This window comes from Canis lupus, chromosome 28 (genome assembly GCF_003254725.2).
Source record: "Canis lupus dingo isolate Sandy chromosome 28, ASM325472v2, whole genome shotgun sequence".
NCBI lineage: Eukaryota > Metazoa > Chordata > Mammalia > Carnivora > Canidae > Canis > Canis lupus.
In genome coordinates, this window is record NC_064270.1 from 16,144,829 (window position 1) to 16,168,947 (window position 24,119).

Genomic DNA, 24,119 nt, shown 5'->3' on the forward strand with positions numbered 1-24,119 from the left:
CTGGTCTAAGTGAACTAGCCAGCTAGGTCTGCCAGCTGGAAAGAGATGATTTTGTGGAGAAAGGAACAGCAGGTTCACAAGAAAGGGAGTCAACCTCATGGAGACTCCCAGAGACTGATTCCGGAGGTCTAGGGGGGGTAGCCTGAGCTTTGGGGGAGTTTAAGCACCAAAGTGATTTGTTTGCACATCAAAGGGTTAGGGGTTCTGACTCTCCTAGGCTCCTAAGTTTTCTTAAGTTTGGGCTCAGACCCCAGTGAATCAGAAAGCGGGGCTGAGGCTCAGGAAATTGCATTTCTGATACCTTCCCCCTACCTGCCCATCTTAGTTGGAGAACTCCCTTAGTAATCCATGCTTCTTCCAACCCTCACATCCACACTAAGGTCCCATCATGCCCATTTTACAGATGAAAAAGAGGGTCACCCACTGCCCATCCAACTTGGGAAAGAGCAGTGGCATGACCCACCTGCAAGAATGGAAACTGCAGGGTGGATCAGGTGGAGGAGGATCTGCTGAATCTGTTGCCTCCAAAAGGAGTTAGGAAGGTGGGGAGTTCCCATTTGCACCATCCCCCCACCCCCAACCTGGCTGGCAGTCCAGGCACTCTCATCTCCCTAGGACAGAAGGGAAGACCAGGAGAGGCTGTGTTCCAGAGTACCTAGCTGGGCCACTTGAAGCTCAACTGTGGGGAGACTTCGCAGTGAAGGAGAGGAGAGCATTATATGGTGGCCAAGTCCTGCCCGGCAGACTTGCCACTCCCGAGGAGGAATTCATTTCTCAGGCTTTTCTGCAGAGGGCGGGAGGCCTGGAAAAGGAGCTGTCCCTCCCTGCTCTACTATGTTGCTGCGGCTCCTGCAGGAGAGGCCCTCTGGGCCTGAGACCACAATGGCCCACGGACCATCCACTGGCTGCCAGTGGTCCAGTCAGGGCGGCTTCCTCAGTGCTAGCCACCTCCTTCCTCTCTTGTTTCTGCAGCTGCCAGCTGCCCAGGATTCTCTTTGAGCTCATCAACAGCACCAAGAGGGGAGTCAAGCAGGTCATTATCTGGTGACAGGGGAGCACACTGAGGCTTGGGAGTGGGAGAGGGACATAATTCCCAGGTGCTCCTCTGTGCCATGCCCAGGTCAGGAATACTCAGCTTGGTTATTCAATAGGATCATCCAGGGAGCTGGTTACAAATTCTGACGTGGAGCTCCACCCCAACCAACCACATCATTTGCATCCCAAGTGTTGGCTGAGAACTCCACTCCTTCAGGACAACCCTGGCAGGTAGGCAGGAGTGGTCCCAGGGGGCACTGCAGTCCCTGTATCATCATCTCCATCAGGACCCCAGCCACTGCTAAGAAATATTTCTGCTTGCGGTGCCAAAGAAGCTTCCAGACAGATCCCTGGCCTGCCTGTCCTTTAACCAAAGTATCAGCCCTTCCCACCTGGACCTCCCCCTGTAGGAGGTGTGGCTTCCATGGGTGACAGGCAAGGAGGGCAAAGCTACTTGTTCAAGGTCACACAATGAGTGGGGTCGAGGCTGGGATTGGGCACTGAGAATTTAGGTCTTGCTATGGTGCTCAAATCCTCCCCTGGAGCCATGGGTACAAGGAAGGGAGGGGAACACCAGGCCCTGGGGGCTCCCCCTTGAGAAACGCAAGGTCAATGGAGTGGAGGCTCCCCAGCAGTGGGGATGGCCCCCACTGAATGGTGGGAGTGGCCAACACAGGAATCCTTCACAGGATTGCCCCTGGTCCAAGGGGGCAGGGCCCTGATAGGGAACCTCCAGCAGGTTTCTGGTTGGGCACCTTGAGCAAAGCCATTTGGTATTTTCAGCTGCTGAATATGCTGAGAAGCGGCTTAAGGATCCAGTGGCTGGGACTCCCCTGTCCCTCACATATCAGGGCATGGTTGGGGAAGGCAGGGCATGCCCCCTCCAGCTGTCCTACAGTCAGTCCTGGCCGGGGCAGGACTACAGAACGCTCTGCTGGCGTTCAGCTCCCTAACAACTCAAGATCCCCTCCCACACTTCCCCTCCTTGGTCCAATTCTTGCTCTGAGCTGATGCCAACAGCCCCCACCCCACGGGTGATTCCACTCGGGTAGGTCACAGTCTAACCTCCTTCTAGTTTGCTGCTGAATCACTATATTTCAGGAGCCACAGGAAGCCAGAGGGGAGGGGAAGGCCAGTCTCCCTCTAGCGCTGCCAGAAGCTAATGTAATTGCAAAGGCTCCCAGGCTGTGTCCTGACAGGGTTCCATCAGGCCACTCAGCCTTCTCTGCAATTGGTACAGAGGATGACTAAGACCCCAGGTACAGTAACCAGCCATTCCAGGCAGACTGGGACATGGGACTTCCGGGGGTCAGACTGGGAAAATCCCAGACAAAATGGGACAGTTAGGACCCCCTCTGGTCTGTAGGTCTGGCCTGGCTGGGGGAGAGGGAATGAGAACCTCCAACACAGCACCATATCCCTCCCTCATTTCAACAGGGACTCCAGAGTCACCCTCTTCCTGTCCCCCATAATCTTGGGATATAAACCGTTCATCCCCTGGCCCTGCCTCTAGGATGCAGGGGACAGGTTCTGGAAGCAGACAGAGCCCAGTTCAACCCTCTGCTACTTGCTAGCCGGGTGGTCATCTTAAGCGTCTGTTTCTCTACCTGTAAAATGAGGAGAATAACAGTACCTCAAGATTTAGGGATGCATAAAAGGGCTTGCATGGTGCCTGGCCCAGAAAATGCCATAAATTGTCTCTCTTATATAGTATTTCATACCTAGAACTGACCCCATCTCAGTGGCTACCCAAAGGCAAAGGCTTGTTGAAACTTGGCCCTCACCATGATGCTGGCAGCACTGTACCAAGCAGCGCAATTCCAGCCTCATTTTCAGAGTTTTGGGCTTTCACAGACACAAAACAAGCCCTGCTCTCTGCCGAGCAGGGTCCATCTGGGAAAAGCCCATTTCTACCACTAAATGTCCGAACGGGGCCCATCTGGCAACAATCATATTATCAGGGAGCCACTGACCCCTAGGAACTTGCGTGCCTGGACTCACTTATCGGATGTCTTTAACATTCCAGAGTGGCCTACTCTCTAGGCCCCAAACCACAAGATGTAAAGGTGGTGCATTTTCATGCTACTGGCACCCCAGGTGGGTTAGCTTTTTTTTTTTTCCCCCTTTTTATCTACTTTAATTCCTCTTGGTGAGATCAGCTGCACTCCTTCTATAGACATTCTAGTGAAGGGGCTGGGCTGTAGACAGTGAAGAGTGCAAGGCAAGAGGCAGGGAGCAGGAAAGGCAGTTAACAATTCCTGCCTGCTGGACACCTATTTTGGCACAAACCTTCCCACTCTCTGCCCTCCCCCGGGGGGAACTCCCAGCACACATTGACCTTCAGTGCTCAGAAATAGGCAGAGGAGTGGTGGTAATCCATTTTATGAATAAGAAGGCTGAGCTCCTGAGGGCTTTAGTGGTTTCCCCAGTCTCCGGAAGCTGAAGTGACATCCCTCATGCGGAACTCCCCCACCCCCCCAGGCCCACAGGGGAGGGGGCTGAAAGAAGGGGATGCTCAAGAGCCCAAGTGTCAGGGGCAGGCTCCTGCTGGGAAAGGAGGTGGCCATCCTGCCATCAGGGATCCCTGGGGTGGGAGGCAAAGCCAGGGAGAGCCGCTGGGGGTCTGGCTAGGCCAGTTCTGTGGAAGGATGTCGAGTCCCTGCCAGGTGGAACTCTGAGTGCTACAGAGACCGTATTGCGGTCTGCCACCCCCTCTCCCTCCCATTCTTGCTCCCATTGGAGAGTGTCCTGGCAGAGGAGGACGTGCACGCTCGAACTTCCAGCCTGATGTTCTCACCCTCCTGTCTGCTGGCTGACATTGGCTGCTCGGCCCAGGACGCCCGTCTGTAGGGCCTGCTGCTGCTTGGAACTGCTTGAGAGGCCTGATGGCTTGCCAGATGGCTGGCTGTGGGTGACCTTGAGAGCCCAATGATCTCAGGGGGACATGAGTGGGACCGAGAAAATAGGGCCTGGACTGAGAGTATGCAACCATGGTTAGGGCAGTGACACGGAGCCCTTGACTGCCGTTAGCCACTGCTGAGTGTGTTTTCAGCTCCTGCCATAGGCTGCTTGTGAAGGCCTGTGCAGGTGCAGGAGAAATAGGACATTCTCTGGCCTGCAAGTTTAAGGCAAAGATGGGAGAACAGAACTAACCAGCACAATGAGAAACCTAACATTCTGAGACATCCCAAGAGACACAGGAGTGGTTACATTCTAAGTGCAGAAAAAAGATCCCGGGGCTGCAGAACATCTAAGACAGGCTTCCAGGAACAGTGAGCTTTGAGCTGAGCCTTGAAGGGTCAGGGGTATTTGGGTCCATGGAGAGGGTATAGAGTGGAAAGCTCTAGAGCCAGGAACAAGCAGCTTCAAACGGGAGGAGTTAAACCAGGGAGGGTAGGTAAGCAGATGGACAGGCAGGGATAGGCCAGGCTGGTGGGGTGGGGGCAGGAGTGAGGGATCAATGTTCTTCTGTGAAATCCAGAAGATTTCAGAGTCAGGGAGGGATGTGGCCAGGGTGTGCCTGGAGGAAGATTTTTGTTAAGAGGCGAGGCAGACAGTGAGGGGGCAGGCGGGAAGGCACAGAGCTAGTGACAAGTCTGGCAGTGATGTCAACAGACCCCAGGTTCTGGGCACGGCTCTGCGCTGGTAGCTGGTGGACCTGGGCAAGCCACTTCAAATTAATGCCTTTCAAATGACAGGCCATGACCCATTTGTGAGTTCTGAAACCAACTTAGTGTGTCCAAGGAAGCATTTTTAAAAGATGGACAAAAGGACGGCATCTGTCATAGTAAGGTAAGTACTGGTTTGTGAAACCTGTTTCAGGTGTCCACCTGCTTACTTGTCTGTATTGGGCTCTGATGGGAAATTTGTTACTGTGGCAGAAAAAATTTTTTAAGATAATGACAACTACGCACTTGGGGCCTGTTTCCCCATCCCTAACATGAGGGTACTATCTCACAGCCTTGTTAGTTCTCTGTGGAAGCAATACAGTGAGTGGGACAGGGCATGTCGGTCCAGAAGCTGTGTGAGGAGGGTGTGAGCTAAGGGGGCTTCCAGTCAGCTGAGGTCTGGAGAAGGCTGGGGGGATTCCCACCCCACTTAGCCCCTCCCTGGGTTTCTGCTCTCGCTTCTCAGACCCTTTGCACGGAAGGGTCCCGAGGGGCAGTGGCCCCCAAGGAAGACGGACGGGGCATGAATCCTGTTCTTTGCCCTCATTTGCGCCCTGATGTAAACTGTGGCACTGAGGGCCCTTGTGTCCAACAAGAATCCGTCCTTTCTCCCCAGGATCAGTGTTTTCCCGGGGCCTGAGAATGGGCCCCATTGTGGCCATGTGGACAGTCCAGAGAGGCCGGAATTCCTGCCCTGGGAGAAAAAGCTGAATTCCTGGGGAGGGAAGGGGTCTCAGCAGCAGCCCCCCACCCCCAGGCTGAGTCCCAGAGAGGCCCATGCCAGGGCTGTGGCACACCCCAGAATCTTCCCAAGCTTTGTGCTTATCTCTCTAACATCCCAGAGCGTCTCTGCTGCTCCATCCACAGCAAAAAGACAAAGCGCGGTCTGTCTGTCTCCTCTGAGTGGACTCATCATTCTGGGCAAAGGCCCTGAGTGTGTTGCCAGCCCAATGATGGCTCCTCTGCATCCAGAGGGGAGGGTTAAGAGTGGGTGTGGTGGAGCCTGGTTTAGCCACTTGCCACTTTGTGACACAAGCAAGTTGTTTCACCTCTTGGTACCTTCAGTTGTCAAAGGGAGATGCAAATGTCCTACCTTTGTTATGGGGATGACCTGAGATAAGTGCAAAGCTCTTAAAACAGAACCTGGCATGTGCAGAGAACCCTGGCCTAGAGCCTGGCTTCACAGCAGGGGCTACAATGAATGTGGATGGTGGCCAGGATATAAGAATTGCTGACTCGCCCAGCCTCAAGGGTATGGACTTCATAAGAATCTGGCCCCACTGCCCAGGGGGCCAGCTCAGGACCCTGTAAACAATGGGCCTGGGTTTCCACTTGTATGCACGCCAAGAAGTCCCACCAAATGGTGACTGATAAGCAGTCTGTGGAGGGAGAGGATTGGGCACTGGTTTCCTAGAGGGGAAATGAGGCTGCTCAGCCCTCTGGCCACAGGGTACTGGAGCCTCCCACAAGCTGTCTGAGTTCCTGCCCTCTATGCTGCCTGGCCGTGGGCCCCCCTGGACTCCTGGGAATGGCATGCCAGACCTGGGGAACTGTGGAAGGGACACTGTGCTAGGGTCCAATTGCAAAGTTCCTGGGGAGAAGGGCAAAGAAGGTCTTCCATGCTTGCAGGCCTTCCCAGTCTCTCTCCAAGGACATTTGTCTGTCTGTCCACCCACCCATCTATGTCTTAAGTGAGACCCAACCCAGTCTTGTGTCTGAGCAGAAGAGTGGTGGGAAAGACAGTTCTGCCCTCACAGAGCACACTGTCTGGTTGGGAGTGACAAGACAAACACCCAGAAAGAGAAAACATACAGTCACTTTGTGATTTCATAACCTGGTCAAAAGGATTTGTTATACAGGAATTCCTGGGAAGGGGAGGTCAGAGTGGTCTGGGGCAGTTGGGAAGGGCTGTCTAGAAGAGGGGGCTCAAGAGCTACCCCTGAAAGACGAATATTAGAAAGAGCAGGGGGAGGAAAGAGGTTTGGGCTGGAAGGGATGATGTGGGCAAAGGTGCACGGGCAGGAACAGAGATGGGATCTTGTGTGTGTGCGTGTGTACATGTGTGCATTGGCGTGTGCTCGTGTGTGTGCTAGGAGCAGAGAGAGGGCGAGGAGACCTCAGGGCGGCTGTCTGCCGTGAGCGCAGGTGGGCAGGACCCGCAGCTGGGGCTGGACTCGAGTGAAGGCACACAGCTTAGATTTTAGAAGAACCTCGGTGGGAGAAACCCAGTGGTGATGTCTGTAACAAAAGATTTTCCCCTGGAAGGTGGCGGCACAGCTCCGAGACTAAGAATCAGGTTTCCATCTGGTTCTGCTTTTCCCTGTTTAGGCCGTGGGATGGGCCTTTGTTTCAGGCAAGACAAAGGACTGCTCTGCTCCCCACGCTAAAATCTGCAGTAATGTGCCTGAGCCTGAGTGCGTGCGTGTTGGTGTGATACGCACCAGGTCCCCACTGTTGAGCAGACCTCCGGGTGGCCCCTCGGCCATAAGGCTGCTCGCTCCCCAGCCCTGGCCTAATTTCGAGCTAGGCCAAGGGCTCTCTGCTTCCCTTGGACGCCCAGGAGCCTGTCCCAGGCCCAGCTGTGCTCGTGTCTGCCTTGGCCTCCGTGGGAGAGAATGCTGGAAGCAGGGCCCCAGGCTTCTCCCGGCACCTAGCTCACCTGCACCACCCAGGACGGTCTCGACTCTTGGACTCACATGCTTGTCTCTTACAGTGAGAAAACGCTGCACCTCCCAGACTTTCTCGAACTCTGTGTCACAAGTGCACAAGCACTGAGCACCCAGGCAGGCCAGGGCCCTTGACGCCTCCGTGACATTATCTCTGAGGTAGGTGCTTTACGCCCATTTTACGGGCGAGGCTCGGAGCCACACAGCTAGCAGCAGGGAAGCAAGGCCGGGAACTCAAGGCTGTTTGTGCTTACGGCCTGTTCCCGCACCCTCCTGCCCTCTCCAGCGTTTCACAACATTCCAGCCCAGGAAGCCCATTTTGATTCTGCCCTCTGATGGCACTGGGTGTCCCAATTCCATCCCCAACACTTAGGGGTGCCCCACCTCAAGCTGCCCAATAGAATCGTGATCACCGATAGAAATGGCCTCTAGTCAGGCGGCCACTGCCATTGTGGCTGTCGAGCACCTAAGACGTGGCTAGTATGACCCAAGAACTGAATTTTTAATCTGATTTAATGAGAACTTAATTTAAGTAGCCACAGTGCATTGCCTAGTACACCAGAGAGCGCGGCCTAGATCAGTGCGCTGCATGCAGCTCACGCGGGGGATGTGTCTGCGTGTAGCTGCCTGGATTCAAGCCCCACCTCTGTCAGATTATATTGAGTGTCTCTGTCTTCATTTCCAGTCTATAAAGTGAAGAGACCGACAGGACCCACCTAACTGGATTGCCGGAGGACAAAAGTTGATGCATATGAACTGCCTGGTGTGCACAGGCTCAATAAAGATGAGGATGCTCGAGCCTCCTGCACAGGCTGCTGGCCCCACACCCAGTCACGGAGCCCAGCACGGGCCCAGGGGCTAGGGGTGGAGCAGGAGCAGCTGGGGAAGGATATGGGGAGACTGGCCTGGCTGGCCCTATTGGGGTAGGCCAAGGCTTGGGGTGCTTGTTTAGAGATGAAGAGACCCAGGCTCAGAGGGTAAACCCCCTTCACCAAAATCAAGTGGCTGGTGGGTGGCAGACCTGGGTGGTTAAGACCCATCTATGTGACTGTTCTACTTTCCTATTCCCCTGGAAGCCCGGCTGCTGCCAGGCTACCAGCCCTCCCGGGGACCCTGGCCCTCCCTGATTGGAAATGGCAGGGGTGACAGCCAAGGCTGGATCCCCCTCACAGCTGGACCATGAAGGGACAGGTGGCTGCCACACTCTGAGCACCAGGCACTGGGCATGCAGGACAAAGGGCTCTGTGCCCTCACCTCCCCGCCTCATGCCACGTCTGATACTCTCAGAGCCTGGCCTGGCGTGGTACCCCCTCTTTTCCCTCCTAAGTCTTATGTTACTGTGATGTCTTTGCTGTTACTGTGATGTCTTTGCTGTTTCCTCCGCTCTACTGAGGGCCCCAGGAGGCAGGCGGTGTCCCTCCAGGCCTCACACAGGGAGAGGCACAGCAGGTGTTTGCTGAATGAAGGCATGAATGCCCAGGCAAACAGGCCCAGGGAGGCCAGGGGCTTCGGAGGGGTTGGCCAGAGCTGTGGCGTTATCCTGAGTTGTCCTCTGGGCAGACCCTGGGTCTCTACCCTCCACTCCATTTCCCCCAGTAAAGCCCAGTGGAAGTGCTGCTTCCTTGAGGGGGTCCTCCTTGAGGATTATGGGTGGGTCAGCAAGTGTGGATGTTAGTTTGTATAAAATGCCAAAGTATTTGAACAATCTCTGTGTGCAGAGTTCGCCCTGAGGACTCAGTGTGCTTCCCCTCCACTGGTGAGGATGCCTCCCTGTGTCCTGTGCTCCAGCCCCTGGCTGTGATGTCACCCAGGGTTGCCATGGAAACCCCAAGGCCAGCCTAGCAAGGCTGCACGTTCTTCCTGACATCCTGCATTCTGCTGCAGGACGTGTTACTGTTCCCCATGCGTCTCTCCCTTCCCCAACTGGACCACAGTGCCTCACTGCCTCCTTTCTTGACTCCCCTGTGGGCCCAGGTCAGAGAACAAGGGAATGCCAGTGCTTAGGAAGTGCTACCTATTAAGATGCTAGCTCAGTAGTATCAAGCTGAGATCTGAACCCAGTGTCAGACGACTCCTAAGCCAGGGCTTGGAACCATCAGGACCCTGATCTTTCCATCCTTCCTGTCTATCAGCCTTCTGGCCTTCCCACCCTCCTGATCAAAAGCCTCCAAGCCAGCACTCACAGGCCTCCATCAACCCAGGCCCTCTGTCTACCCTCTGTCTCTGAGGCCTCCCCCAGGGGGACATCAGGCTCCCCATCCTTCCCTGAGCACCCCCACCCTCAAGGGCCCTGCTCCCTCTCCAAGTGCCCCATGTACTCTAGACCTGAGCATCTCTGGCAGCTCACTGACCATTGGGGTGCCCTGGTCAGCCCTGCTGTGCTGGGGAGAGGACCACGGGGGAATGGCCCCTACACAGGCCTTCCTGAGAGCTTCGGCCAGCACAACCTTGGGCCAGTCCAGTCTCTACACTCCTGTTACAGAAGCTCAGGGCTTGGTGACAAAGGTCCTCAGCGCCAGAGCCCCCAGGCCAGGGTCACTCAACAAGCATCTGCAAGCACTCACTGCATGCCAGCCAGGCCCTGGGGTCTCAGCATAGAATAAAACTGGGTTAAAAGCCGTGAAGAAAAGGGAGAGGTTGCAGAAATGGAGAGAAAGGGAAGTCTCTCTAAAGAGGTAAGGATTCTAGGATAATTGGAGGAGCAGATGGAATGGGAGGCGGGAGCCATCGGGCTGGAGATGGGGAGGGAACCAGGCTTCCCAGACCCAGGCCACCAGGAACCTGCTTGGAAGTCATCCTGCCACAGTGGAAAGCCATGTCAGTGTTAGCTTATGCAGGCTCTTTGGAAAGCCCCCTCTGACTGCTCTTTGGAGGTGGACAGGGCCAAGGGGGCAGCCGGAGAGCTGGAGGAAGAAGCCACAGTGGGTGCATAAAAGCCCCGCACCCCTGCCCTTGAATGGGACCACCAGTTCTTGGCCAGCTCCCAGAGTTCCCTGTGGGGTGAGGCCCCAGTGGCCCATAGGGCATCTAGTTGATTGTGACTACTTTTGGCTGCCTTCCCTCCCCTGCCTGACTTCACTCCCTCACTGGCGTCTACCATTATCACCTCCCAAATAAACTGCCTGGGCTCAAATCATCCCCAGACCTGCTTCTGCAGTATTCTAAACCAAACCATCTGCCTCTCCCTGTCTCTGGCATGGAGTATCCGCCGCCTACCACTGCCCACCAAGATCCTTATAGCCTGCTGGACCTAACACATGACCAACACATAGTGGGGGCTTTACGGAGACATGCCAACATGGGGGATGACCCATGTCTTCTGTCTTCTGGCACTCGTGGTGGCTGCCTGTGGCCCTGTAGGTCTCTGTGAGTCTCTGACCAGTAAGACAGGCTCACAGGCGCCCTCTCTTGCAGGGACAAGAGCACTCCCTGCTATTAACCTTAAATTCTCTGGCTTGGCAGGCATAGCCCTCTCTAATTGGGAGCCTGCTTCTGCGTAATTAGATCAGACCTGACCACAGCCCAGCTCCCACTTCCCTGGCCATTCAGGGCAGCTGGCCCCTCCTCCCTGTCCCTCAGGCAGGCTTTGATTCGTGTTACCATAAAGGTTCAGCTTGGGCCTCCAGGTGCCCTTCTGTGCATCAGCAGGCGGGATGCTCTGGAAGTCAGCTGGAAAAGTTTCTGAGAGCCAGAAGGAACACTGGACTCTGAGTCAAAAAGTGCTAGTTGTTTCTCTGGGTGACCTTGGGCAAATCATCACCCCCCCCCACCCCCGTAGCCCTGCAGAGCCTGTCAGTGCAACATGAGGGCAGGGCTGGAGGATGTCTGAAGGCCCAGGTGGGGAGGCAACCCTCCCTCCTGCTTCCAGTGGGATGCGGCCTCAGACTGGGGTGGAGGCTGGTTTGCCGGCTCCAGAAACTGCCAACTCACACCGCTGTGTGCTAAGTGGTGAGCGTTGTGTGGGCACTGGCTAGCCAGGCCTCTGGCTTCTCCCTCAGCACGCAGCAGCCCCTTGACAATAGCAATGGTAATAATAGGTCCCATTGATTATGAGCACGTGCCAGGCAGCATGCTAAACACTTGGTGAGCGTTACTGAGGTTGAGAGCCAGGCTCTCCCGCTGGACTGCCTGGATTGTAGCCATCTCTGCCACTCATCAGCTTTGCAAGTCACATAACCTCTCTTTGCCTTAGTGGGCTTAACTGGAAATTGAGAGAAAAAAAACGTGCCCAGCTCATGGAGAGATGCAAAAATTAAATGAGCTAAAACGCATACATTGCTTTTTGCTAAAGCCCTGGGCTGCCTGCAAGCAGCCCCTGTGGCTTAGCCCCTAGGTCTATTGCCTGCACCCAGTAGCCTTCTGAGATGCCCTGGGGAAAGTAAGCACTGAAGTCACATGTAGCCCACATGCAGGGCCAAACTGCATGTGTACTTCCGGGGAGTGGGGATGAAGTGCATGGGGGCACCCTCAGCCCTCCACTCTGGGCACCCACTCAGCAGCCGGTCCACCTCAGAGCAGCACTGAGAAGGGCAAAGCAGGCCTTGCGGTGGGCTACTGGACAGTCTGTGCAAGAGCCAAAGGAGCTGGAACCACCAGGTCTAGAAATCAGAGCAGCACACGGTTGAGGAAAGAACCCGGTCTCTAGGTACATATTTCCCCTCTTCCCTGACACGGACAGAGGGAAGGGATGTTGATGGGGCTCCTCAGCTCCAGAGCTGGTTTTTTAATTCTTCCCTCTGGGATCTTTTCAGGGCTATGCAAAAGTTCTAAAACTGGATTGTGGCGATGGTTGCACAACTCTGCAAATTTACTAATCATCATTGGATTGATGGCACACTTAAAATGAGTGACTTTTGTTTTATGTAAATTATATCTCAATAAGACTGTCTGAAAGTAAAAATCTCCTGCCTGGTTCAGGTGGCGAGATCTTGGGCTGTGTGTCCTGAGTTGGGGCCAGGGGAAGGGGGTTCCCATTAATTCAGGGTTCCTCATGTGACAAATGGGCCACATGATAGAGACAGGGTAAGGGAGTAAAGGGCTTGGTTTGAGGCTGGGGTCACAGCTGGACCTAAGTAAGACCAAAGTCAGGTGTCCGTCTGGGCAGCACCCGGCTTAGCTTTCAGGAAGACAGAGAGAGGCTGGTTCTGGAAGCACATCAGGGGTCTGACCCACAGCAGATAGGCCCCTCCTGGGAGCTCTCGAGGCTGGGGGAGGGGTCTCAGGGAGGGCACCCAGAACTGGCCCTGGGCTCCTGAGCCTTGTGTCTTCTCAGGGATGTGGGCTCACAAGAAGCCTAGATTCCCCTTCAAGAGTCCCCAAATGGAACGTGCCCTCAGTTGTACCTTCAGGGGCCCCCATCTGTGACCACAGCAACCGTGGGGTCCTGATTCAATTATTCTGCCCTACGGTCAGATAAAAGGTCTCAGAATCTAGCAGTTTGGAGCCATGGCCCTGTGGCTCCATCACACACCCCCATGTGGGTAGCTGGGCGCAGATCTGAAGCTGGAAGGGTTTGAATCCAGCCTCTGACACATACTAGCTGAGAGGTAACTGAACCAACATGAGCCTAAGCGCCCTCATCTACACAAGGGAGGCCTGAGTCTCACCGGATTACACTGATGGTTAAACAAGACCACACTCAAGGACCCAGCACGGGTTTTGACAGTATCAGCCAAATCTACGGCATCTGTCGTGATACTGGCAACTGCAATGCCCAAAGCTTCCACGAGGTGGAGCCAGATCCACACAGAGCCCTTGCACTAAGTCACCCAAAGTTAAGTGGTGCCTCAAACCCACAGGGCTTGTGAAAGGGAAGGGTCACGTGATCTGCAGAATGCTTGTCTCTTCCACATCTGACCGTGTCTATGAATGTCTTTCATTTCCACAGCCATCTGCAACCACTGCAGATCCTGGTTGCTACATGCTCGGACCATTGCAATAGCCAGCTGGCCCTGATAAGATCACAGAATGTCAGAGCCAGGAGAGACCCCAAAGAACCCCAAATTTTGCCCCTTTCCCTGATGATGAAATATAAAGGGCTAATGACTGACCAAGGTCGCCCAATGGACCTCAGACCCAACTCCTCTGGCCCAGCCCTGGTCAGGATGTTCTTGGTCTCCAGGAAGACAGAATTTCTTTCAGTTTCTTGAAACTGCCCCAGTCTTAGGGACTCTCTCTGACCTGAGTGTCCTTGTCTCCCAATCCCCTTGAGTAGGGTAGCTCGTAGCTCCCACCTTACTCTCAGCTCGAATGCTACCTCTCCGCAGAGGCTTCCCTGACCACCTCGCCAGGCTAGCCCACTGCTGTGGATGGTCCAGCATCCGTATATCACTTGTTTCATTTCTGCCATCTCCACTGGATTGGCAGCTGTTATAAGCTCCATTTCACAGGTGAAGAAACTGAGATCTTGGCATTTAAATAATTCCCAGGCCACAGGGTAGGTGGGGAAGGAACCAAGGTGCTAGCCAGAGCCCTATCGTGCTCTGCTGCCTCCCACAGCAGCAAGCCAGGCCCTGACCATGCTGTCTCTCCCCTCAGACCTCAAGCTCCCCATGGGGAGGGCTGAGCTGTGTCCACTTCCATGGCCCTGGTGTCCCACACCAAGAAGATGATCAAAAATGCTAGAGTGAATGAATGCCTCCTGTCTGGATGCTAACAAGTCTTTAGTCCAGGAGGCCAAAGACTTGGGTTCGAGGGTCAGCTCTGTCATGGATTCCCTATGGAGGGGTAGCTAACCAGAGGACTGGTGACAATGCAGGGGGAACCAAGACACCCTTGAACGTGACATAACTGTGAAGCAGGCCTCCGGAGCTCTGTGAGGGGCTCATCCTGTGGCCCTGGGAGCCAGGGAAGGGGTCCGTGGGGCCTTGGGCACCTGCATAGCAGGACTGTCCTCCTGGAGCTGAGGAGGACCCCTATACCCCTCTACTTTCCCTATCCCACCACCTCCTTTGCACTCTCGCTCGAGGGAGCTGAAACCCTGCACTGGCCTGAAAATGGAATAACCTTCTCTCCCTAGACACAGCTGGCACAGGCCTTTGCTCTGAACTGGGCTGTTTCGTTAGCCTCCCTGCACTTCCCACCCAGCATGACAGCTGGGCCCTCAGAAATCCTTGTTCCCCAGAGCTGACGCTCCTTTCAAGTGGGTTGGAACCAGCTTCCTGTGGGCACCTTCCTCCCACCTGCCCGCCCAGGTTGAGGGGGGCCCGGTGGGGGGTGGGCAGGGTCTACCTGCATAAAGTTCTGAGTTGCTCCAGCCCCCAGTTCCCAGTGGACCCCATGGTTCCTACAGCCACATCCAGCTGGCTCTCTCACCTGTCAGTATAAAGAGACTATTTGTGCAGCTGCTAGTGGCGGTGGGGCTGGAAGGACAGCGCGGGCCACGTCCCTGGCCCCGTGGGTGGTGGCAGAGCTTGCTGGCAAGGGTCTAACCGGGACTTAGCAAAGCACAGGGCCAGGGAATGGGCTCTCCCCTCCTTTCCCAGGCCACCGGCCCCCTGAGGAAGGTAGGAACATGGATACCTCAGAGTTCCCGACAGCCGGCAGGGGGCCTGGTGGCAGACTGGGGGCAGCCGCACCCCACCATCAGCACCAACCCTGGCAAGTTCTCCCATAGCTGACCATTTCCATTCCCACAGAGTAGCCACTCTGCACCCAGGCCTGGGCCCATGGAAGAAAGGGAAGAACAGAAGCTCCTGTGAGTGAGCTGTGTTGGGTCAGGCACTTATAGGCATTAGCACCCTCGAAGCTCCCCACTGTCCCGCAATGTGGGTATTGTTGGCCACCCTCACAGATGCAGAAGCCTTCAGGGATTTGAAGAGGTGGAGTGATTCATTCAAGGCCAAAGCAGAGCTGGGTGTTCTGACTGTTGTCTCTGGAGTTAGTTTAACTCCTCAAAAATTCTACCTAGTGGCAGTCTTGAGCCTTTAGTCCATCAGCCCATGAATTTCTGGCACACAGTAGATGCTCAGTGGATACATGCTGAGGATGGAAAGCACAGCAGAGACTCTCTTTCCAGGGCTCACCCCACAGCCCTCCCTTTGCCTCCCAGAGAAGATGAAGAGAACGTAAGCAGCTACTGTGTGCTCCACACACATCATCTCATTTAACTCTCCTCAGCTCCTGGGCAGGTAGGAGTGACTTCCAGAGGAGGCCCCAACATTAACCTGAGTGCACCTGGCTTTCAGCAGCGGAGCCCGGACTCTAACTCATGACATCAGGAGTCACACATGACCAAGCAGTCAGCTTACCTCCTGAACAAGGCTGACCTGGAATTCAACCGGGATGGAGGACAGGGGTGCCCCCAGGAGGGGCCTCCCCAAATTCTCAGGGCCATCCTGTCTGCACCACCCCCACACTCACTCTCTGTCTTCTTCCTGGATCCCTTCTGTCCTCCTGGCCTCTGTTTTCCCCAGGGGAGGGCAGCCACGGCCTCCATCCCTTCCGAAATATAAATGGGAGGGGAGGCTGGGAGATCCTCCAGAGTGCCTTTTGTCGGGTCAGCCCTCCTGCCCACTGCAGCCCCAGAGCTGCTGCCTGCTTCTGTCCTCCATTCCTGGAACCCTTGTTCAGCATCCTCTGGGTCAGCCCATACTCAGGACCCAAACCCTGGACTCTGCCTGGGCAGGCCTCCTGGTAGGACAACCTCCCTCTCTCACTGATCTGCCTGGCTGCCCCCGGCAGGTGGCAGGGATACTGGGGTGGACTCCGAGGCCAGAAGCCAGTGCTCTGGGCAGGCTGGGGCCAGGACAGTTCTGACCCGACCTGGCCACGGGCCACCACCTTATACCCCTGGTCCCTCCAAACATTGGACCATTGTTCCAGGCCACAACAGAGGGTGGCTCTGTGGCCTTGGGGCTGAACAAAAACCTGTTCAGCAAGGCTCTGCTCCTCCCATGCGAGTTCAAGAATTTGACCAGGATCCTGGCTGGCTTCATGGGAAGAAATAAGCTGAGGAGACAGGCCTGAACCTAGAGCGGAGAGGGGATGGCAGGAGCAGGAGCCCCTCAGCCTGTCTTGCGGGCTGACCACACGTCACTGGTGCCATTGTGTAAGAGGTGAGCCTGCTGGCCACATGCTGTGGGCTGGCAGCAGATAGACGAGTGGGATGCTAAGCATGTGACAGGAGAGAAGCACAGCGGTCCAGCCTGGCCTCTGTTTCCCCTCTGTGACTCGAGGGGCAGGCATCATCATGATTTCTACTCTAAAGATACGGAAATGGAGGCAGAGAGAAGCAAGAGGTCTCTGAACCCAGACCAATAATTCCAGAGGGATGAAGAATGCTCTTTGTTTTGCTCCTATGACCATGGGCAGTTCTACTTATAGTTTTGTTAAATGACCTCAACTTTGTTTTGGCTCAGTCAACACTGACCAGGTGCCAGGCCACAGAGGTGGGGGCCCCCATGGTGGAAGAGACCCGTGAACAGATCCATGTGATATAGTTAGTGCCACTCCTATGGCAGCCAGGTGTGCGCTACAGGTGAGGCTTTCTGGAAGGTCTGAGTGGGATTTGGTCCTATGGTAGGTAGGGAGGGGGGCAGAAGGTTGCTGCAGGTGGAGGGGACAGGAGGGCATGAGTTTGGAGGGTGGCGATAGCTGGCTGCACTCTGGTAACAGGAACATAAGAATGAGGGCAGGACTGGGGGGTCAAGAGGCTGGGGAGATGGAAAGGCAGGTCAGAGGCCATTGAAGGGGGTTCTCATGGGGCTGGACCTCTCCCCTTTCCAATAGAAATGTGCATCAATCCAGGGACCTGAAGACAGGCCTCATGGAGTCCCTCTGAGAACCTTTGGGTTCCCTGATTCAATTTGGATGAAAATTTAAACTTGTAAAAAGAGGCATTTGCTGGGTCACATGGTTGACTCGGCTGTAAGTCCTGCCAAGCCAGCCTGGGCCTGCCTTAGCTCCCCTTTACCATCACTGACACCACATGGGAACCAGAGAATAGGTACCCACTGCTCAGGGTGGGGGCGGGGGGAGTGTCCTGTGCCTACGGAAGCCAGGCCCGGTAATACCTGGCCCCCAGTCTAGTAGGGGGTTGGTCCTCCAGGTGCTCAAACACAGCAGAGCCCGGGAGGGCTGACATGGCAGGTGCGGCCCCAGGACACTGCTAGGGGTCACCGCGGGCCCTGCAGGGTTACCAGCTGTAGCTGCCAGGAGGCTGGGCCCAACTGGTTGTCAGAGGCAACCCAGGATTTGTGTTGCACTGAATTCTCTTGAGTTCCAGGGGTGCGTCTTTCTCGGCCTCTTTCAGTATTTGGTGACTAGGGCTGTCCCTAACCCAAGCCAGCCACATGGCCCTCCAGAATCCCTGAAGAGGAGGCTAAGAAACATCATCGCTAGCTTTTCTTGCCCACCCCTGCTCACTGAGTCCTCATTACCCTGGGGCCATGTGCTGGGGGCTGGCAGGAGAGATGCTCAGTTCCCCCCGAAAGTGTGTGTGTGTGTTGGGGGGTAGCTGACAGGATGGTGTCCCCCATCCCCAGGCAGTCCGACCTGTTCAAGGCCTGCCTCTTCCACTTCTCAGTTGTGTGGCTAGGGGCAAGCCAGGTACTGCTAGGGCCTCTATTTCCCCATCTGCTAAATAGGGGTAATAGTACTAACTTTGGGGGTGGCCTGAGATTTAAATGAGATAATACATAGAGTAGAGAGAAAGTAACCACTAAAGCTAACATCTTCCTTTTCCTCTCTGCACCCCCATCAAGACACTCACATGTGAACACACACCTAGGTGCACATGTACACACACAGACACCCATACACAACGTGCACATGTTCCTATTCAACCTGTGGCTTCCCAAGAACACATAGTCCTTAAAAAGAAAACAATTGTCAAAGGGGCCAAGGCTGGTCTCCATGTGCCTCGGCCGGGTGGAGACCAGAAGGGGGCACTGTGAAAAGGGGCAAACTTGAGGAAGCATGAGCTGAGTGATGAGTTAGGGCCACGGTCAGATGTGTCAGCTTGGAGCCAGTCTTCTGTGAAATCACGTCATGGTCTATCTCCTGTGTAAGACTATGATGAAGGCTGAGTGATCAGTCTTTCCTCTGGTAGATGTTTTCTGAGCACCTGCTCTGGGCACTGGGATGTAGTGCAGAGAATATGGGTACAAGATCCTACTCTCTCAGAACCGACATCCCAGTGAGAGGGATGGATGGTAACTGCCAGGAGTGAATGGGCCACGCGTGGGTAATGATAACAGTCTACACGGGGAAGGATGAAGCCAGGAAGCAGAGGGTAGGCACTGGGGGGTTTTAACAGAAGGCCAGGGCCTGCCTTGCTGAGTAGCTGTGTGAGGAAAGACTGGAAGGAGGTGTGGGAACAGGCCAAGGGGCTCGCCTGGAGAGGGATCAAGGGGCCCAGGCAGAGGGAAGAACCAGTGCAAAGGCCCCAAGGTGCAAGCAGCAGCCAGCAGGCCAGTGTGGCTGGAAAGGAACAAGGCGGGGGGGGGGGGGGGAGCTGCAGAGGGTGCTACCAGAGGGAAGGGAGGGCCAGGCTGAGGGGCCCTAACTCTGAGTGACGTCAGAGGCATGGAGGATTTTGAGCAGAGGAGTGACATGATATGACATATTAGTTTAAATGATCCTTCCTTCTGCTATGTTGAAAATGGACCACAGAGAGCAAGGGTACAGGCAGGGAGGCCAGTCAGGAGGCCAGAATCCAGGTGAGGATCGGTGATAGGGTGGCTTGGGCTGGCAGCAGGGCAGAAGGTGAGATGCAGTCAGAGTCTGGAAATACCCTGAAGGTAGTACCCACAGGATGTGCTAGTGGATGGAGGGGCGCAAAGGGAAGGGATGCATCTAGAATCATGCCGGCGTTTGGGGCTGGCACAGCAGCAGTACACAGTAGCATTAGTAGTGGGAGGTGGACGACAGGAGCTGCCTTCCTGGGGCAGCTGCATGAAGATGCGACGCCACCATGGCTGCTCTGGTCAGGCTCACCTGAAGTGTCTATAAGGAACATCCTTCCTGTGCGGGTCCAGGGTCTAGAGCCACGCTAGCAGTTTACAAGAGGACCCTGCTCTCCCCTGCAGAAGCCAGGGAGCGGCCTGGGATCAAAGCTGAGGGGCTCTCTCGGGCCTGCTCTGCCTCCCTCACCAAGGCTGGGCTGCTATGTAGCCTTCCCTTCCCAGCAAGACAGAAAAGGGACCCAGACCCCCCTCCCCAGGTCCTGTGAACACCCGCCGGAGGGCCCCTGCAGCAGCACACTTGAAAGAGGCAGGGGGTTATCTGCAAAATTCCAATTAAATCCACAGGCTTTGATAATTTGATAAGCCACTCTACAGTCGCCCCTGAGTCAAAATACACTGTTACTTGATCCTGTGTTTATGTTTCAGGATGGAGGGGGAGGTGTGCTGTGGGTGGGGAAGGTGCAAGCAGCTCTGAGAGAGGGGGGTGCAGACACTTGGCTGATAAATCGTCAGCCTGTCAGGCCACAGTCACCCACGGGGCTGGGCTCTTGTGGCAAGCACACCACAGTCTGGAGCACGAGTCTCTCTTGGCAGCTCCTGGAGGCTGAGTGGGGCCAGGGAGGAGAAGCCCTTCAGAATTATCTGTCACAGCTGACCCTGCTTCCTGAGCCTCAGGTCTGTGTCATGCAGGAGGGCTTCCTGGTCTCAGGCCATCTCTTACCAGACCAGCTGGAAACCAGCCCAGCTGGCTGGTACCACCTTGAGAAAGAGGCACATAACCCTCTGCTCTGTTGACTTGGAAGCAAATGCTTTATGACCCCTCCCTGCAAAAGCCAGGCTGTGATCTGCAGGGTGGAGTGTGCACTGAGCCACATTCCATTCTGTTCTACAACCTTCCATGAGCAAAACTGCTGAATACTTCCTATGGGCCAATAGCACTGACCAGGCTGTCTTCATCCCCTTGTTATCTCTGTAAGCTCTCCTGACCATTCCATGAGTCCCACGTTATCATGTGTTAGGGATGAGACAACAGAAACACAGAGAGGTTGAGCAAATGACCAGAGATCATAGCCTTGAGTGGCAAGCCCTGACCCCAGAGCCTGGCTCTGCAAAGCCATGCCCACTGCTTCGCTGATGCACAAATATCTCCCCATGCCTGGTTGACATCATTCCTTGAGGGCCTTCTGGAGATTGGCAAAAGGCTAACCTACTGCCACAAGTGTATAGGTGGAGACGTGAAATAGGACCAATTGTGTGACTTTGGGAAAACCATCTCACTTCACTGGCCCTCATTTCCTCCTCTGTAAACACGGCTACTAATGTCTATCATAAACTAGCCCAGGAGTTATTCAGTGAGTGAGTTCTCAGCCTGGACAGCACATGCCTCCCCGGGCCTGCATTTCATCTGTGAGCTTGGTAGCATCAACAATTAAGAGTAATGACTGCTAATCCTGGACCTCTGAACAGAGGGACCATTAAACTTTCTTTTACTTCATCTGTTCTTTACAGTTACCTGTGAGCTAGAGAGAGTGCAGAGGAAAATCTGCTCCCCAAATGCAGAGACATCCTTACTTGCCAGCCCTGAGGTAAAGGGAAATGAGAAGCAAGCTTTGGCAACAAGAGTCTGGGGAATAATGGTCTGTATACCTTTGGCCCATCTCTCCCCAGCCTGCTTGGCCTTGCCAGCTCTCCCTTTCCTGGTGTCCCCACATCCTGAGCCTCTCCATGCTGCTCTCAGCTTTAGCCCACACCTCAAAGTGCACAGGAGAGGCCTGAGCTACCACTTACTCTTTCGGAGGGTTGACATCCTCTGGTCGGGCCTCAAAGAACCGAAAGACTTCATCGCACTGCGAAATGTGGGGAGGCAGCCGGACAAGTGCCTGTGGAAAGACAGGAAGAAAGGGTATTAGGTCTGATGAAAACCAAAAGCAGTCATCTTGGGCTGACAGTGATGACAGAGGCTCAAGGACTGTGCCATGGAAGATAGAGCCACCTAGCCACCCATCCAACCAGACAACTCATCTACAAATCAACTAATCAGCTAACTAATGAAACAGCTTTTCACCCATCCCATGAAGCAGCCAACCAGCCAGTTAATCCGCTAACCAACTAATCAACTGATAAAAATAACTAATCGATCAACCCCAATCAATCTATCAATGATCCAGCCACTTCAACCAACCAACCATTCAAATAGCCAGTTCACCAACTAAACAACCAGCCAACCAAGCAAAAAACAATGCCCATCGAACCCTAGGTCTCAAGGCCCTCAGGAGTTAGTCATTCTGCCTGAATCCTGAAAGAATTGCCTCCTGGCCACAGAGTAAGTCCAAGATCCTTAGCCTGACAACCCAATTCTACCTGCTGTGTCTCCCAGTCACATTCCAGACACACCAGATAGTCACAGTCCCTCAACACTGACTGCACGATTAATTATTTAATGGCAAGCAGATAATTCCAGCAAGGACAATAGGGTGTTGTAACAGAATCTGATAGGACCTAGGAAGATTAGCAGAGAGAGGGGTTTTAGGAAAGACTCTTTGACGCTGAGTCCAAAGGAAGGGTAAGAATTAACTGGTCAAGTGAGGGTGGTGAGACCAAGCACGGTGGTTGCAGGAGCTCAGTGAGCTGGGCGCGGCCTGAGTGCAAGCAAGGGAGAGGGTGCACCAGCCTGATCTAGCAGTGCTTTGTTTAGGACGCCTGGCAGAGCAGTATAAGCTCAAGAGGGTGGAAAAGCTTCTTAGAAGAGTGGCCATGAGCTGGGGTACAGTTGTGTGCATTATTTGGATGGGCAGAGAGAAGATGGGCACCAGATGGGGGATAACTGTCCAGTAGGCGCATAGGCCTGCTGTGAGCCTGTCATCCAGGGAGGCCTGAGAGTCTGCCGCCGCAAAGTAAGGCGTTACAGTCAGAGGTGTCAGAATTCCGGCTGCACACCAGCGCATACTCCATACCGTATAGCCTGAGGCACCTGGGACCCCTGGCCTGCCCAACATGGAAGTGGGGGAGGGGGACAGGGGGGTGTGAGGCCAGGTGAAGCCCTGTTCCTGGCTGCTCAATTCACTATGCAGAGAAGTTACTGGAATGATACTTTAAGACAAACAGACGGGAGAGGTCACTGCCAAAATAGGGCTGAGGGCCAGGGCCAAGAGAGTCCTGGGATAGAGCCAGGAGAAGGGAGGGGAAAACTTGGGATTGTGGGAATTATGAAGGACTATTCCTGAGAAGACTCCAGGTCAGTGGTCAGCTGAACAGGAACCTGCCACGTGCCTGTGCCTCCCCAGGACCCCTTCACCAGGGCTGCTTCAGGTACCATGACCCGATCTAGCAGCTCCCCTGTACTGAGCATGCTGGGGCCTCCCTGTGAGGAGTCACGGGGAACCTCATGATGGTCTTCTTGAGGGCAGATCTCATCCTTGTGCTACTGATAAGGAGGTGGAGGTCAGGGAGGCCACTTGGCCTACCCACAGGCCCTATCAAGGGTGGGATAGAATTTTCTAGAAGGTAAGGTCCAGGCAGTCAGGATTCTGTTCTGTGGATTGTGTGTCCCCAGATCCTAGAAGAGTGCCTGGTACAGAGCAAGCAGGCAATAAGTATTTGCTCAAATGAATGAATGAAGAAGGGTTTTGCTGTGCAGACGCCCAATATCCAATAAGTAGTAGGACATGATAATGCAGGGTTAAAAAAGAAAGCACATGTGGTCTTTGGCTGCATGGAGAGAAGTATGCTGTTAAGGAACAGGGAAGCAATTGTTCAATTCTTCCCAAGCTGGTCGGGTAACCACACAAGTATGGCACTGGGCACTAGGCATCCCACCATGATGGTCCTTTTTGATGTTATACCAGCGCCTGGGCAAGATGAGACAAGACCCGACCATAGCAGGTAAGATAACACTGTGCAACTCACAGCTGTTCTTTCTAGAGCCCATGGCTTTCCAAGGGTCTCTAACAGATCACATCCCCACCAATAGTGAGGAAACAGAAAAGAAGGGAAATTAACATTTAATGGGGGAAGTACTGTGTGTCAGGCACCATCCCAGGCCCCTTGACCCCAATCATCTGGCAAACAGCGAGGCTTTTCAGTGTGTGCCTGACATGGGGCTACACCGGGGGGAGGCGGGTTGGAGGTCACAGGGATGAGTCAGACGCAGCCTCTGCCCTTGCAAGAACATGTCTGATGAGGTGTCCTGGAGGTAGACATTTTGTTCAGGAGGCAGACATCATTGCCTTTGTTTATGATGGGAACACTGGGGTTATTGTGCTAAGGTGCCGGACGAAGCTCTGTGCTCAGGAGGTAGAACGGATGCAAGTTGCCCCCAGAGTGTTCAGGTTTTCTTTTATTTTTTTAAGATTTTATTTATTTATTCATGAGAGACACAGAGAGAGTCAGAGACGCAGGCAGAGGAAGAAGCAGGTTCCATGGGAGCCTGATGCGGGACTCGATCCCAGGACCCCGGGATCATGATCTGAGCCAAAGGCAGATGCTCAACCACTGAGCCACTCAGGTTTTCATTTAACATACATGCTATGTGGTCTTTTCTCCCTCAGGAAGGGTCGAGGGAAAAGGAAAAGAAAGACTGAAGAAGGAGAGAGAAAGAGAGACTGGTAGAGAGACAGATGGAGAGAGAGATATACTGAGAGGCAGCGAGATGACAACAGGGACAGAAGGGAAACCAGGCCTGTGCAGAGCAAGGCCCCTGGCGGAACCTGGCTGGGCTGGGCAGGGCAGGGCAGGACGCAGGAGGGAAGCCATCACCGGGGACCCAGGCGGCGTGCAGACCCGCTGCCAGGCTGACCTCCCTGAAAGGAAGAGGGAAGGGAGCCAGGGCCGGTGTCCAGCGCGCC

General features: G+C 54.6%; 1 protein-coding gene and 1 long non-coding RNA gene across 8 annotated transcripts in view; one reads left to right on the top strand and one right to left on the bottom strand.

Moving 5' to 3' along the window:
• SH3PXD2A (SH3 and PX domains 2A) overlaps positions 1 to 24,119 on the bottom strand; it is a 235,288-nt gene that overhangs the window by 83,006 nt on the left and 128,163 nt on the right. For all 7 annotated transcript variants that reach the window (XM_025467099.3, XM_025467100.3, XM_025467098.3 and 4 more), the window contains one exon: positions 21,064 to 21,155. In XM_025467099.3, coding sequence (XP_025322884.1) covers positions 21,064 to 21,155 — 92 coding nt within the window. The remainder of the gene's footprint in view (positions 1 to 21,063; positions 21,156 to 24,119) is intronic.
• LOC112672280 (uncharacterized) lies at positions 6,571 to 10,636 on the top strand. The gene is made up of 3 exons (XR_003144146.3): positions 6,571 to 6,999; positions 7,417 to 7,528; positions 8,055 to 10,636. It is a non-coding gene; the product is annotated as an uncharacterized LOC112672280 (long non-coding RNA).